This window comes from Artemia sp. Qi Xiang Cuo, chromosome 11, assembly GCF_049724085.1.
Source record: "Artemia sp. Qi Xiang Cuo chromosome 11, ASM4972408v1, whole genome shotgun sequence".
Classification (NCBI taxonomy): Eukaryota; Metazoa; Arthropoda; class Branchiopoda; order Anostraca; family Artemiidae; genus Artemia; species Artemia sp. Qi Xiang Cuo.
Genome location: NC_142804.1, coordinates 61,084,893 through 61,101,970, shown reverse-complemented (window position 1 = coordinate 61,101,970; position 17,078 = coordinate 61,084,893). Strand labels below are relative to the sequence as shown.

At 34.3% G+C, this 17,078-nt stretch overlaps 1 protein-coding gene across 1 annotated transcript in view; it reads right to left on the bottom strand.

Annotated features, from left to right (window-relative positions):
* The window catches only part of LOC148947207 (exportin-2-like), a 66,611-nt gene that overhangs the window by 9,311 nt on the left and 40,222 nt on the right, over positions 1–17,078 (bottom strand). Inside the window, 3 exon segments of the mRNA XM_089097320.1 lie at positions 11,923–12,063; positions 14,066–14,233; positions 15,807–15,904. Of these exon segments, the coding sequence (XP_088953446.1) occupies positions 11,923–12,063; positions 14,066–14,233; positions 15,807–15,904 (407 nt within the window).

Sequence of the window (17,078 nt, the reverse complement as noted above, 5' to 3'; positions counted from 1 at the left end):
GCAGAAAATTTTTAGAAATGTTCAGGGTGAAGTTGAACCTAAATTCAAACACATTATGTGCATCCAGGTTGCCACAACTACTACTACTACTGTTACTAAGGGTATTAGGGTGAAGGTTTCAGCCAGATTTAGGGTGAAGGTTTCAGCCAGATTTAGGGTGAAGGTTTCAGCCAGATTTAGGGTGAAGTGAACTAAATCAAAACACAGAATGCAAATGAAGGTTTTTCAAAATTAAATGAATAGTAAGCCAAAGGGTACAAATCTCGCCCATAGCCCGCCAACATATTATCATACCCAACAGGTGGGGTCTGCACCCTACATTGGGAATCACGGGTCTAGAGTAATAAGCTGAAACTTTCAGGGCTTGTTAAGGCGAATGTTAGAATAACACTAAGTGGGAATGTTGAGAAGGATGTTGAAATAAATCTAAACACACTATCTCAATTCAACTTATTAAAAAGCTGACAGTTATAGCCTAACCAAGCACTTGGGGTATTAATCGAAACTTACAGTGCATGTTTAGGGGTATGTTGAACTAACCATAAGATACAGCTTCTGATACTTCTACTGCTGCTGTTAATACTATTTCTAATACTAAGGTTATTAAGGAGAAATTTCCACGAAATGTTGGAACATTTTTAATTAAATTGAAAAAAATAATGTATATCCAAACTGTAAAGAGTGCGTATCAGAAGTATCTCAAGGACATTATAGAGAATTAGGCTGAAAGTTCCAGGCTATATTGAGAGGTATGCTAAGCTACTAAAATTATATTATGTATATAGTGTGACTATAAGTAGGAGTAGTAGCAGTATATTACTGCTTCTGCTATTAGTACCACTATTACCAAGGCTAATGGTATTCATTTGTAACTTTCAGAGACTGTTGGGGAGAAGTTGGGCTGAGTCAAAATTCTATGTGCGTGCAGATCATCAAAAGTGCATACAAGCAATATCTCTAAAACAAATTAAAGAATTAAGTTGAAACTATCCAGGGGTGAGGAGAGAATGTTCAACCAGACCAAAAAGGCACAGCTTGAATACTATTACTGCTACTACTAATGATCCTATTACTACTATCCCTAATACTATTCCCAATGCTCTTGCTAAGATGACTACTACTATTGCTGTTGGCAAGGTTATTAATAAGACTTTTAGGAAATGGTGAGGGCAGTGTTGAACTGAATCATAAAAATAATGTACATGTGGGTTATTAAAGGGATGTATTAACATTATTAACCGGATGTAGTAACGCCTTAGGATATTAAGCTGAAACTTCCAGGGGTACAATTATTACTGCCAATTGTGTTAGTACTTCTTTTACTAGTATTACTGCTAACTAAATCAAAATAGTTTAAGTGCATCTAGGTTGTCAAAATAGATCAGTTTGTTAAGATATCCAGGCGGAATATTTTAGGACTGGAAAAGGATATAAAGTAAAAACTATCAGGGAAAGTTTATGTTGCTTTAAAATTAGATCAAAAGGCAGCATTTCCATGCTGCTTGTAAATAACAAATTTCAACAATATCTTAAAAATTATTGAAGGCAATAAGTTGAAACTTTCAGAGCTACTACTATTAATTTTTCTGTTCATACTACTGAACTAAGCCAAAAGGATGTAAGTGCATCCAAGTTGTCAAAATAGAATAGACAGAATGTTTTAAGAAGAGGATAGAGCGTTAAATTCTATTTTTCATGGAAAGTTGAGGTACGAAAATAATGCAATATGTAGAGTCTGTATCCAGGTTTTCAAAAGGCTGTATACTGTTAGAAACTGTAAAATATTTTTGTCAAACATATAAATATTGAGCCAAAATCTAGATTCTAAGAGAGAAAAATCGAAAACATTTAGAATATTCTTCTGTTAACCAATGAAAAAGATTATGTCTAAAAACAAACAAAAATTAATTAAAAATAAACTTATTCCCTAAAAGAAGTTTTCCAGAGAAAAGTAGAGTTACATTCAACAGAGATGAGCAGAAATAAAGTCAAGTTATTTTCCAAGCATAAAATCAACGTAAATCATCATAAAAAAATAAATGAAATACAAAACAAATGGAAATAATAAATCCAGAATTATTAAGACTTTCTGGAATGAATATCAGCATATATATTAAGTCAATCCACAATCGTTTGGTTATTTTTCAATAATATTGGTTATGATGGTATTTTTTTCGTTATTATTAGAAATTAATACACATAGAAAGAAATAAAAACTGTTTTCAGTAAAGTACAAATTATGTTCTGGTGTTCAGAAGGAAAGGGAATGGAGGATCTTTACTCTGCTTAGTTTAAGCTCGTTTGAATATGGGTCGGCTATGCAACGTGATTACTTTTCTTTTTGGGTTTTATTTATTTATAGTTAAAGTTAATAGTAGGAGTATGGTGAGTAATGTTAATAGTAGCAGTAGCAGTAATAGTATTCACACTTTACATTATTGGTCTAGTTCAAAATTCCCTCTTTGTGCCCTGATAGTTTCATCTGAATACTTTAATCTGTTTCTGAGATCTCGGACTTAGCTGATACGTCCTTTTGACAAATTACATGCGCATAGTGTTTTGATTTAACTCTCTAATATCCTTAATCTCCTTAAGTAGTAATAATAATCATGCTAATATTGGCTGTTGGTTAGTTCAAATCCCACCCCCCCCCAAAAAAAAATCAATTAAAATGTCACCTTCATACCCTTAGCCTTATTGATAATATTAGGAACCGTAATAGCATTAGTATGCCCAAATTGCCTTTTTGTCAGTTGAACATCCTTCTCATCATGTCCTGGGTCCTCAAATTGAACACTCAAAACCATTCCTAAAATATTGCCGAGATTTCATTCTGACAATCGTTTGCACATGTGGTGTTCTGATTTTAGTCCGACTTCGATCAACATATTTTCAATTTTTACCTTAATACCCTTAGCCTTAGTAGTAATCACAAAAGAAGTACTAGGTGTAGAAATATAAGCGGTGATAATAGCAGTGTGAGTAGCAGTAGATAATTCCCTCCAACATTCCCTGAGAATTTTACCTTAATGCCATTGGTTTTTTTTACACAAAGTGTCAAACACGCCCCCTTCCCCAATAACAAATTCTATATGTAAAGAATCGGCGAAATGTGTAACTTACAGTCCTTGCCCGAAGGACAACATATTTCGAATTTTACACCTTAATACCTTTAGCCTTAGTAGCAACCATAATAGAAGTAGCAGGTGTAGAAACATAAGTGGCGACAGTAGCAGTGTGAGTAGTAGTAAATGACACCCCCAAAATTCCCTCATAACTTCACCTAAATGCCATTGACCTTTTTTTTTACACAAAAAGTCAAACACGCCCCCTTCCCCAATAACAAATTCTAGACGTAAAGAATCGGCTAATTGTGTAACTTAAAGCCCTTGCCCGAAGGACTGTGTAAGTTGTCATCCCCAGAGTCATAGCTGATGAACATTTCGACTGTGCCGAACAAGATGGCTGTATCAAAATTTTGATTGGATCTTTGGGGGACAAGGCGCATAGAAGGAGAGATGTTTACCCTCCAGTCTCTTTTGACTTTTTAAAAAGGCACTAGATGTTTCAGTTTGTAATGAAATGAGCCCTTTCAAAGTTTGAAAACATGTGAAGTATTAAAAAAGAAAATGAGACTGTGATCTTCTGTAAGCCCTTAAAGGCTAGAATATAATTTTTAAAGTACAGAAACAATAGATATTTTGCAGTGTCTTTTATTTTATTTTGTTATAACCAGTGGAGAATTTATGTACAATTTAAACAAGCTCTAGCTCACAACCACCTCTTTATTTTGAACACCGTAAAATATATAGCCCAAGAAAACACAAAACCCTTTTTTTTTGTTTTTTTTATAGCAATCTTTAGTATTCTATCTCAATCAGTATCCATCGTCAACGAATTATTTGGAACTTGATGTCATTCTTGATAGTACTTAAAACATCTTTCTGTAATTGTAAAACTACAAAACTTTCTATTTTCGTCGATAGAGGGTAGAGACTTCTGCAATATGGTTCTCTGATGTGATGAATTTAATGGGGCAAATTGCATCAAGACAAAATACTCTTTGTGGGTGTTTTCTCCCTTGTTAGATCCCTGACAAATAATCACAGGCTTGTAAGTTCTGGTGTGTAACTTAAATCTAATTTAATCGTTGCATATCTTTAAACCAAAACTCTTACCTAACTCACGTCGAAATCTAAACTAATTTCTATTCTTTTTTTAATATATTTTGCTTCAACTATTCCAAAGACATCTTCGGTATAACTAATATGCCTCCAGTATTGCTCCAGCAAAAAAAAATGCCTTGATTCCTAAATATTCTAAAACTCAGAAGATTTCTTCTTCATGTGTTTTTAAGACGAAGGTGCTATTAACCGATATTCTTCCAAAAGTGGCTAACCCACTTTTAGGTCTACACAGGTAAAACCCATGCAAGAAGGGGGGAGGGGTACAGAGATATAAAAATACAAAATAACTCTTTACTATTAGCCCGAGTCAGTCTTTAATAGATTCTTAGCACAAAATGTCTGACTTGTAGTCAATGGAGGTAATGCTTGGTTAAGGGGTAAAATAATTGGCAATTTAGTCGGCTTCTTGCTTTTCTTAAAGTAAAGTAATTTTTTTTTTTTTTTTAATTTAAACAACGATAATTTAGACACTACAAAATTGGAAAGTGTTCACTCATATCATCAACTTCTTCTATTGACAAATTCTAAATGTTATCTTTTGAGCTTCAATATGAATATCAATCCCCTGTTCACGCCGTTTTGCTACCAATTTTGAATACATTCCTGGATTCAGTGGCCTAGTAGGTTTTCTCACACATGGACGATTTTCTACAACTCTTGGTCTATTAACTATAGAGTCAGGCGTGGTTTTATAAAACAAGGATGGCAGTTTTCTTGTCTTTTCCGTGAACTTTCCCATTATCTTTCTATCCACTTTGTCTTTCGTACTTCCACGAATTGATGTCACTGGAAAGATTTCCACTTGCTCTTTATTGACTTTTGCTTTAGTGATTGCACGAACTGATGGTAGCTTAAGAGACTTCCTTCCTCTTTTTATTGATTTCATTTCTTCTCTTCCATCGTTGGTAGACATAGGACTGGTAACCATAGATAAACCAATTGTTTTTCCAGCTTTCATTTTAGAATCTTTATCACTGGGGTATAAATTCACTCTCTCCCATATAAAGTCCATATTAGTTTCATCGTCCGACATAAACAGATCTCCCTCTCGTACGGGCAACAGTGCACAAGCGGCTAACATCTTTTTCTAAACTTATCGTCCAAGTGTTTGTAACAAACTATTCCAATTCACAATCTAGCATGTGATTTATAGCACAGATGACAGTCATTTTATATTGAGAGCCATTTACTACTTATAGCATTATGCTTATTGTATAGATGACGTTACCCAACAGTTCGTAATAACGAACTGCAAGTAAGCAGTAACTCCGGCTGGACATATACCAAAACTCTAAACAATTTTTATAACAATAGACACAATGAATAAATTGGCTTTTTAAGGTGATTCCAAAGACAAAAATTCATTAAGTTTAATGTTATCCGTAAGAAAAGACGAGTCTGAAAAAATGTACCTTATTTTTTTTAAAGGGGGAAACACCCTTAAAAATTTAAGCTATATTAGTGAAAATCACACTATCAGACTAGGTATATTTGAAAACCTTGCTGTAGAGGTTAAAAGCTTCTATCTACAAAAATGTGGAATTTTGAATTTTTTGCCAGAAAAAGATAACACATGCATGTTTATTTTTTTTTTTTTACAGGAGTAATTACATCAAACCAATTGTTCTAGAAGATCGGAGAAGAAGCTAACTGGATTGGAAATCAAAAGTTCTAGTACCCTTTTTAAGTTACCAAAAAGATTGGAAGGCAAGTAGACCCCCTTCTACGCTCCTTTTTCCTCAAAGACATCTGATCAATATATAAAACATCCATTTTATTCAGCCTAGTTGAAAGGTCCGATATTTATGCTTCTGATGATGAAATTACCCTCCCTAGTCCCTGGGGAACGGGATGTCAATTACACAATTTCCCCATAATGTTCACATATAATATTTGTTACAGGATAGCACACTCATCACAGTGGAAGAGCGTTCAACCGCGGATCGAGAAACCAAGAGTTCAAATGCGTTTGTACTCATTTTTTTTCAAAAAAAAAAAAAAATAAATGAATAGCTATGATAGTGACTAACATCAAATAGTTAATTTTTTTTTATTTTTTTTTAACTAACTGTAAGTACGTAGCGAATCGGTTCAATACTAATCGAACACTAAAAAACAGAATTTTGACAACAATAGATTTTGCGGGTTCAGGATGCATGAATAGGTTTAAAAATGAATGTTAAGAAGATTACGTCGTTAAGACTAGGAATAAGTTAAGGGAAAGAGGTGATTTTTGGCAACGAAAAAATCGATCAAGTGGACAGCTTATCTTACATAGGTAGTATTCTTAGTAAAGATGGTGGTTTCAGCGAAGATATTAACAGTAAAATAGCCAAGGTCCTGGCTATTTTTCACAGTTAAAAAGTTTAGAAGAACAGGAAGACAAGTCTGTGAACGAAGATTATAATATCGGAAGCTAGTCAATACAGTGGTCAAGTATGGTTCTAAAGTGTGAGGGCTCCAAAAACCAGAGGAAAATTTGCTATATGTTTTTCAGAAATATTGCCTACGGATTGTTTCGGGTACCCAGCTGAGAGACTGTATCTCAATCAGCAAGCTCTACGAAAAATATGGTGAATCCGGCTTTCTATGGCTATGAGTGATAGTATGAGACCGATTGTCTAAAATTGTCCTTGTCGGCCAACCGTCCAGGGCCAAACGAAAAGCAGGTCGTCCCCGAACGGGGTGGGAGGATGTCATAGGAAAAATTTAAGGAAAATGGGAACTTGTTGGGAGGGTGTAAAGAGGGCGGCTTTGAATAGATCGGGACGGAGGGGGAGCGTGCGTAGCTGTGACAGCTTCGTGCTGTAGTAAGCTGTTAGTAGCTGTAGTACATGTTAATTAAAAAAGCCTTGGATTTCATTGAATTTATTCTGTAAACAACAAAATATACATGATTTTTAAGAGGAATAAATTACTATTTGCTGATTTGTTTTTTGATTTATCCATAATTTGTACAAAAATACTTAAGAGGTATAAATTATTTTCCGTTATAGGCGTCTTCTATGATAGAACAGTGAGAATAAGAAAATGACTGGCCGTAAAAACACCTCTCCCCCTCCCCAACAAAACATAGTGGTTCAGATTCATGAACAGAATAAACCTGACAAGCTCTATCAATATCTGAGATCAAGGATTTGTGACCTGGTAGATCATATATGGAATTAATCCATAGAATTTGAAGAACACAGTCCTTTTTTAGGGGGAATGGGTTCTCGTGCCAAAATTGCCCACCTTTCAGGTTCTTTCTCACAGTGAGAAAATATGACTTAGTCATAAATATTTCACGTTTTTCTAATTGACGCGTTTTTCTAATGCCCCTCCTCTTTCCCCCCTTGCGAGTGACTTTGCTTCTCCTTGCTTTCTTTAGAGGCATGCTCGTCTATGTATCGTATCATGAGAAGCTTGGATTGTTTATTAATGGCAGTAAGTAAAGGATACATGTTTTAAACCAAATTGGCAGCAATCTCAAGAGTTTGAACAATTAAAATCAATCAAGCACTTTCCACTAGTAGCTATTTTAGCCCTCATAAACTGGGGAGGCAAAATATACGAAAATATTTTTTTTAATCAATCAAGTACCCTAAAGGGAGCGTAAAAATATAAATAAAAGGAAATTAATGTCAGATGTCAGAAAAAAAGGAGAGGGGGTAGCTACCCCCCCCCCTCCGCCCAGAACCGTAGCTGTTTACCAGTCTAGTAAATAAAAAATAAAAAAGATTTTTTAGTATTTAGTTTACAGATTGTGCTATTGTGACACTACTTCCAGGATCTTCCAATTTTTATGATGGTTTCATGTTCTATTTTGATTAGCAGGATAAGATAGGTGGTGCCCAAAATGGATAAGGCAGTAAAACTTCTATGTGAAGAAATAGAAATACGGCGATGAGAGTGGTCAAGTATGACTTCGAAAAGCGGGTGCTTGAAAGTTTGAGAAAGATATACTTCATGTTTTCCAGAAGAATTATTTGAGGATAGTTTCAAGGTGCTAGTTTGAACTACTGTGCATCCAACAATAATCTGTACAAAACCTTGTTTTGATTTCACTTTCTAGGGCTGCAACGACTTTTAGATAGTAAGGTCAGATTTGTTGGATGATAGGTCAATTGGGTTTTTAGTGGTCCATCTGGAACTGAATGAAAATGAAGGTGTCTTCGAATGGAATGAGGAAGGGTCGTAAGAGAGGATGTAAAGGTTGAACTGGTCCCAAAGTTGACTGGGCTCCGACCCATCTAACAAAAATTTCCGATCCTGGGCCCCACCTTTTTGCTGTAATAGAGAAAAGAGGTAGTATATGCTGTACTCTACAACTAAATGAGTCTCTCAATGAGAGCTTACGACTTTTTCGATGCTTTCACGAGGCTGTGGCCTTCTGAGACAAATTTAGGAAGGCTCCTTAGAGAATCACAAATTTTTGAAAAGCTATTTAGGTAACTACAGTTCAGACATATTCCTGAGATGAAAAATGCAATAGGAAACAATACATTGAGCGAGTATCAGACAAAAAGGCAATTTTTTATTCCTTTTAAGTTCAAATTTAATCATATTTATTTTTGCTATTAGTTTTGTCTCTCTCCTTCCTATCTGATTTCTGAGTACATCCCTATTTGAAGTGAGTTACACACTGGTGGGTCCTCTCTGAGATCACGAAAATGTAACCATTCTTTGTGTTTTCTTTAAGAGTCACATACCTTAAAGTTACATAATATTAAAGTTGTTTAAGTCACACTATACTTTAATTCGAGGTTGAGCATTACTTCTATCATGTCTAAGTCATCATTAGAAGGACAAGAAGGATCCTTGTCAAGTTGAAACAGTCTACTGTCTACTGTCAATCTACTGTCAAGGCACTCTACTGAAACTGAGCTTTTGGAACCACAGTTTTTTAAAAGAGTTTTTAAATTCACAGCTTGCTGTTGTAAAAGAAAATGAATTCCAACATGAAATACATTCTATGCTGAAGATTTCTTTCTTTCTTTTCTTTAGAAGATGTTCAGTGGTGGGGGGGGGGCGAAGCTATTTTGAAGACCAAGGTGTTTCATTTTTTTTTTTTAATCTGACGTATTCTCAAAACGTTTTTATGTCAGGGTTTTCTTATCACTTCTTGTCTCTACTGGATTGAAAATTTAAGCTTCCTTGAATAATTGCAGGAGACTTTGACTCAAATGCAAGACTTTGATTCGACTGCAGAAGTTTACATTAAAACATTTGTAGTCAGATGAAAAGTCTATACATTATATATATATATATATATATATATATATATATATATATATATATATATATATATATATATATATATATATATATATATATATATATATATATATATATATATATATATATATATATATATATATATATATATATATATATATATATATATATATATATATATATACATATATATATTATATAATCAAACCTTGCATGCTTTGTTTTTTTTTGTGAATTCTTTTTTCCTTCTTTTATATTAGCGAGGATAACATTATTACTAAACTATTGAACACATTTGAGTTTCTAAAAAAGCAACTAGTTAAAAACATGGCAAGCGTATTTTCTAATATTTGCATTTTGCCCAAAATGTTCTCAGTCACTTGTTATTGCCCAATGCAGAAAGGTATACCCCCTCCTCCTCTCTCTCTCTCTCTCTCTGTCTAGAGTCTGGATTTGTGCACCCACAAAGGAAGTAATGTGGCTATGAGACTGGAAAAGGGGAGTAAAAAAGTGCGAAAAACGTAGTAGACCCCTATCTTCCAATTTTCTGGGAAGGAGGGCGTCCTTTGGACCAATCTTACGACTCCTAAATGAGACAATGTTAAAACATAGATTAAGAGCTAAGAGATCCAGATGGTTTGGTAGTTATAATTTACTTTAAAAAGTCAGAATGTCGTATTTATTGACTAAAATAATAGATTCAAAGACTATTGCCTGACGGTATGATTTGCTTACATACCAGATGGTTCACAAACTACAAGGACCGCATCTTTGGCTAAGCTTACTAAAAACATAGCAACACATCTTCATGTTCATTAATTTAAAGTCCGAGTATAACTTCTCTGAAAAGTAGAGACCAACAATTTCCTCCTCCTTGAAATTTTGAGTGGATCTTCTAGGAAAGGTTCCTGGATCATATAAAAAAAAACAACTCGAAGCTCATGATGGGACAAAAAAGTTCGTTGAACTTTGGAATTCTTTAGATTAAATAAAAAAATGCAAAAAACATTAAAAAATTTGAGTTTTTCATTAAAAAATAGTCATTCATCTGGGTAAACCAAAAAGTAGGCCGTCCCCCATGTTGAAATAATTTAAAGTAAATTCCATAATGTAAAAACAGCTTTTGTTTATGCACCCTTATTCCTTGTCTTTACGCATGATGAATGATATCTTATTTTTCTTCGAGTTATGAGAGCATAAAACAGTTGGTGGGTAAGTACAATCGCGCAATGGATAGCATTCTCCAGCTTGAAATAGCAAAACCAGCGCAAAGATTGAGCCAACAACCGTCCAGAGCATTATTAAAACACATTTTGCAGCAAGTTTATAACCAGTCAGTGACCGATCCTGAGCGGCTGAACCAATGTGAACCATTTTCACTAGATGTAAGACTTGAAAAAAAAAAAGAGTAATTCTGTGCAAAGTTAGTATTTAGCCTTGTGGGTAGAGTTTCCAGTCATTTTAAATTTTACTGCTTTTGTCGTTTTGTTGCTGTTAGTTAAAAATAAAGCCTGGGGTGTATGAATGTAAAGGTAGGTCGCAGTCACTGGCCCATCTCTTCTATAGTAATGACTTCGTTTACTGAAGCAGCCTGGTTACATATTGTATAATTGCTTCTGTTACTTGTCGCGTTACCAACAGTAGCGCGACTTTGGTATATTACAACAATAATGGTGTTCTGTACAATTACAAGATTCTTGGTAGTTGGTAACTTGAGTTTGAGTTGGCAACTTGCTGTAACAGGAGAGACAGTTTCCCAAAACAGGAGCATTGGATGTATTTACTGAAGATAGTTGTTAACGCCACATCAATTCTTGTCCACTGAAAAGTATCTTTAGCAGGACATCAGTCTAGTCTACCAGACGTATTCAGGAGCATCAAGAGCTGCACCAGCTCCAGTTTGCTGCACCAACCATGAGCTGTACAAAGCATAAAACATGCAACGCCAATTGGGAATAGGACTATGTAAGGCATATAAAGAGTAGTGAAGGCGGAGCATACGAGAAGAACAAGGAGCGCAGGTGGGTTCAATATGACAAGCATTTTTTACCAACTGCCTAGTATGAACTGGCGGCTATTTATATAAGGTTAAAACATCCATTGAAACTAATCAGACTAGGCAAGTCCACAAAAACCGACAATTTTTTAAACTTCTTGTTGTTTTTGTAACAGAATGCGGTCAATTTTCAAATCCACGTGCCCCAAACAAAATATGGTGGGCGGGATAACTAATCTTCTTAGAAATTTTGTCTTTGTTCATAAAACTCGGATGCCGCCTTTAAAAGACTTGTACATTTATACTTTATCGCGATGTTCTTTTTGAGAAACAGTATCTATTAATTCTCATTAAAGGGGTTCTGAGAAAAGACGAAACTTTTTTGAAACCTGAGGCAGAGTATCGCAACAGTTCTTAGACGCTAGTTGAATATTCTTGTTACTCTTTAAGGCATAACTATAAGCAAAGTAAAAGAAAAAACACAAGCGGAAATTTTGATAAAATTGAAAGAAAAAACCTTACCAGAGCTCTGGAGAAGATACAACAAGATCAGTGTTACACAAAATGAGGGAAATACCAACTGCGCTTATTTTCCTTTCGCTCTTCTGGGACACTTTCTGTAATTCAGCGATGAAAACTCGTTCTACCACCATATCAAACATACTACAAGACAAAAGGAGAAAATGATCAGGGCAAAACATTCGAAAAAACAGGTTTCAACCCCACTAAGTGTTTCGAAATAATTAAACCGAAATAATAAAGTATGAACGACTTGTTACATAATTTTGGAGATATATGGATAAACTTCAAAGATGAAGCATATAATGCCCTATGTCAGTCAATAAGCTCTAGAGATGTTAAGAACTTCATGACGGTCAAGGATGTCAACTAGTGGAATAAGTCCTTCCACACTTTGCTATTGATTTATCTACCAATACCTTCCAAAAAGAGCCTACACGATACCACAATGCTCATTACTGATCCCCTAATGCCCCCACAGAAAATTCCCTAGTTGGAATTACAAAGGAATCATCGTGCAGAGAACTCAACCATACGAGGGGACTCAACTTTCACTACTTGTAGTTTTCAACTGAAAAGCCTTTCCAAAATTCTTAGGGCCTATTCTTCCCTATCCCCAAATACCAGTTAACAATTGTTAGGTTTCTTTTTATAAGAGGAAATGCTTTACCTCAAGTTTAAAGACCTCAACCCTCAACCCTGTTGATTAGCACTACAAATGCAGGTATATCTTGGGTATACTGAAAAGCAATATTTTTTTTTTTTCGGTTCAGTTTTAATTTTGCTCTTTATTGACATCAGAAAACCTCTTTTTTATCTGTTATTCTTTACCAAAATATAACTTTATTTGTCTATTTGTTTGATTTGAATAATATATATTCCATTACCACACTGACTATACATGACACATGAGGTATGACAAAACAGTTACATTGTTAGCTAAAAGATAAACATAACACTCAAAATACTTTTCAGTACTCTTTCCATTTATACTACTTAATATCCTAAATAACTTAATACTCCTTAATATCCTTATACTACTTATTATCCTTAATCTATAGTACTTACTATCCTACTTAATAACGTACCACAAACAGTTACATTCTTAGCTAAAAGATAAACATACCACCCAAAATACTTTTCAGTACTCTTTCCATTTATACTACTTAATACCCTAAATAACTTAATGCTCCTTAATATTCTTATACTAGTTAATATCCTTAATTTATACTACTTAATATCCTAATAAGTAAATATACCTTAATATTACTTAATATCATACTTAATAACGTATGAAAAACAGTTACATCATTAGCTAAAAGATAAAATACCACTCAAAATTTATATAAAACTATCTTCACTCTTTACTTGTCAAAGCCAACTAGCTAAGCGAGCAAAGCCGCTTCAGAACGAGCTGCAAGACCCTTTTCATGCTTCAGCAAAAATCTATTAGAATTCGGTAAGTGAGTCACAGCAGTTAGTAGAGAGAATGTTTAGGAAGAGAGAGAATTTGGCAAAATGAAAATCTATTTAACTCAAATCTTCATTACAAGATAAACTTTTTTTTCAATTAAAGAAAAATATTACAGCTGAATTCAAATACCTTATTTCCAAGTCCGGTATATTTTAAGTTTAGTACACTGTATCTCTCAAAATTTGCCAAATCTAAAAGTTGAAAAATTTGGCAAAGTTGTCAAAACCAGCTAACAAAGCAGGCAAAGCCACTTCAAAGCGAGATACAAGATCTTGTTAATGCTATTACTACTACTAACAACTCCCCGCAGCTGCATGCTGTTTGAGTGAGGCCAACACAGCTACGCACTCTCTTCCTTCATCCCAGTCTATCCAAAACCTCCCTCTTTACGCCCTCCCGGGAAGTCAAAATTTGGGTAAAGCTAAAATAATATGCGAACTATTTTTACAAGTGAGACAATTTCTTCTACAGCATATCTTTTCGCATTTTGGTGAAGTTGTCTGTTATAGAAATTGTTCCTAAGATCCAAGGAAAATTCCCTAAGAAAATGTAGCCTAGAAATATAATTTTCCATATTTCCAATATCTCCCTACCCCTATAAAAAGTCTGTTAATAAGCCCATCTTCCAACAGTTTAGTCTTACGTGGATCTCTGAAAGATGCTACTACTTACTTGGGCTGTAATTCATTGATGATTTCAATTAAGTTTTGAGAGGAACGATGAATGGTAAAATAACTGAAGAAAACGATCAATCCCTTAACATACTGGACTGTCTTCTTAGATGACAAACGCTGGAATATTACTAAGAATATTTGCTTCAAGTAAGCATCGATATACTCCCTGAAAACAAACAAAGGAATTTCAATTCAAAAAAGTTAGTATAACAAGAATGGTAGATAGAAGGGTAGACATTTTGCATTCCAGCCTTGTAATTGTTTTTTGATATTTGAATTTGCTCTGGTGACCTTTGCTGACTTTAAGTCGATTACTAACCATTCTTTCAATTATTTTCCGATATGTTTTCCAAGAGTTCTATCAAGCTCTTTACTAAGATTGGTTAGTCGTATCGCGTATATTTTTGGGGTCAACTTTACGTTTATTTTCCAGTATAGTTTTCTTCTTCTGAATTTTCTTTCATAATTTCTGAAAAGAAAAGCATATTCTTCTTTCTAAAAAAACAATTTTATGATCAATTTATAAAGAATTTGAAGGTTTATGATATCCTACATTGACCTTAGTACAACTTGAAAAAAGTGCTTGAGAAAAGACAGCTTGAAAAAAATGAATATAGTAAAACATATTTAAACCATCAAAAATATTAGATGTTTGAGCAGGGAGGATAACTTGAGCATATACCTGACGGCAAGTTATCTCTCCTTATTAAACGAACTCCGATAGTTGATAAAAGATCAAACATTACGACATTTTCCCTTTTCCTGTTTACATACATAAAAATAAATAAAAGACTTGCATTAGAAGACCAATAATTCAAAATATTCACGGCATCGGCTTACCCTGGAATGAAAATGAAGTTCCTGAGATACTGAGATCCTGAGAGATACGAAATGTGAGAGATATGAGAGGATACGACCTTTCATCCCCACGCTACACTCTGTAATTTTTCTTTTAGGATTTTTTATATTACCAAGATAAATTTCTGATTCCATGCCTAGGTCAAAATTCTATTTGAAAATTCTGACGGGAGATGTTGACCGTACTCCCCCCCCCCCAAGATGGCTCTCTTTTAGTTTCCTAAATAGCACATAGGCATTCAGGATTTTAAATTTAAATAGTCTAGTTTGATTTTTGACTAAAGAATGTTCAAAAATTGTAAATATGGAGCTTTAAAAAACTCTGTTCTTGTAATATACTTACTTATCATAAAACACTTAATTACTTTATTGTTGTAGTTGAAGTTTATTACTGTACATACTTATTTTTCTCTACGGTATAATACTAGAGCAATTAGTCTTTCTTAAACTTCAAATTTTATACCATGTTGTGTAGCTATTTTGTTAATATTTTACTGTTTACCGTTTATGTGTAATAGTAACTGTTCGCTTTGTTTTACTAAAAAAATGTATAACGGTACAAAATGTGCCACTGTGCTAAAAAAGGCCTAAGGCCGACAGAAACTGACAAGTAATATAAATAAATTTTATATAGACCAAAAATGACTGGCAGTTTTGGAGTTTTCATTCAAAAAAGTTAGGCCAAAACTGTCTTTATAGGGCGCAACAATTATTAATCGACACTAAGATCCAATCAGTCTAGTGAAAAAAGTAGGAGGATAAATTTTTGCAGAGGGAGAGGGAGAGGGGGAGAGAGAGAGAGAGAGAGAGAGAGAGAGAGAGAGAGAGAGAGAGAGAGAGAGAGAGAGAGAGAGAGAAGTGAAGAGAGAAAAAAGACTTACTTGGGAATTTCAGCCACAATAGTGCTCAAAAGGTTTAAACCTTCTTGGTCGTATTTTGGCGAAGAAATAAGTTTTTGAAACACACCCAAGAGACCATCCTGGAAATAAAAAGTAAAAATTTTAATTACTTGTACTACTTTAATTTTAATTGCTGGTTTTATTATGTGATTTAAAAAAAAAAAAAATTATGAAGAAAAACCCTGATAATTCACAGCTTCATATAGAGGTAAAGAAAGCTTACAACGCTGAAGCAACCAATATTTAGAGAGGAATAATGATTTTTTTTTAAACCACACGGGCAGATACACATGACCAGAAGGAAGGGAGAGGGTCTAAGACTCAATCTTAAAAGTCATAATTTTCATTCAGTTCTCTTAACCTTCAAAAAACCTTCTAGCACATATCTCCAGTACCATGTATTGAATCAAAATTGGCATTCAAATTTATCTTGTAAGTTCAAAGTAACTTCTGTCTCCCTACTTATACATATATACTTCCTATAACAAAGGGTATGAACTATTCTATTATAAACTTTTCATTATTCAACTTGATGTGGCTTCAAAAATTAAACGCAGAGCAAGGGCATATCCTGGGGGTTAAGGGGTTCGACCCCTCCCCCCCCCCCCCGAAATGTTTGTCTGATACTTAAAACGTAACAAAAATGAATATATAAAAAATTTTGATCCGTTTTAAAGTTTTTTTGTGAACACACTCCTCCCCCCCCCCAAAAAAAAATTCTTTCATAAAACCACCCCTGAAACAAATCCCTGATATGACCTCTCTCGATATGTTCGTCCGACTCGTAAAAACGCAACAAAAATGAATATAAGAAAATATTTGATCCGTTATTTAAAGCTTGTCTCTGTACCCCTCTCCCCCTCGAAAAAAAATTCTTTCATCAAAACCATCAGTGAAAAAAAATACCTGATATGACCTCCCCCGAAATGTTTGTCCGACTGGTAAAAACGCAACAAAAATGAATATAAACAGATTTTTGATCCGTTTTTTAAAGCTTTTTTCTGTAGACCCACCCCTCCCCCCGGAAAAATTCTATCATAAAACCACCCCTGAAAAAAAAATCTCTGATAAGACCTCCACCGAAATGTTAGCCTGACTCGTAAAAACGCAACAAAAATGAATATAAACAAATGTTTGATCCGTCTCTTAAAGTTTTTTCTGTAACCCCCCCCCCCCCAAAAAAAAAACTTTCATAAAACCACCCCTATAAAAATCCATGATACGACCTCCCCCGAAACGTTTGTCGGACTCGTA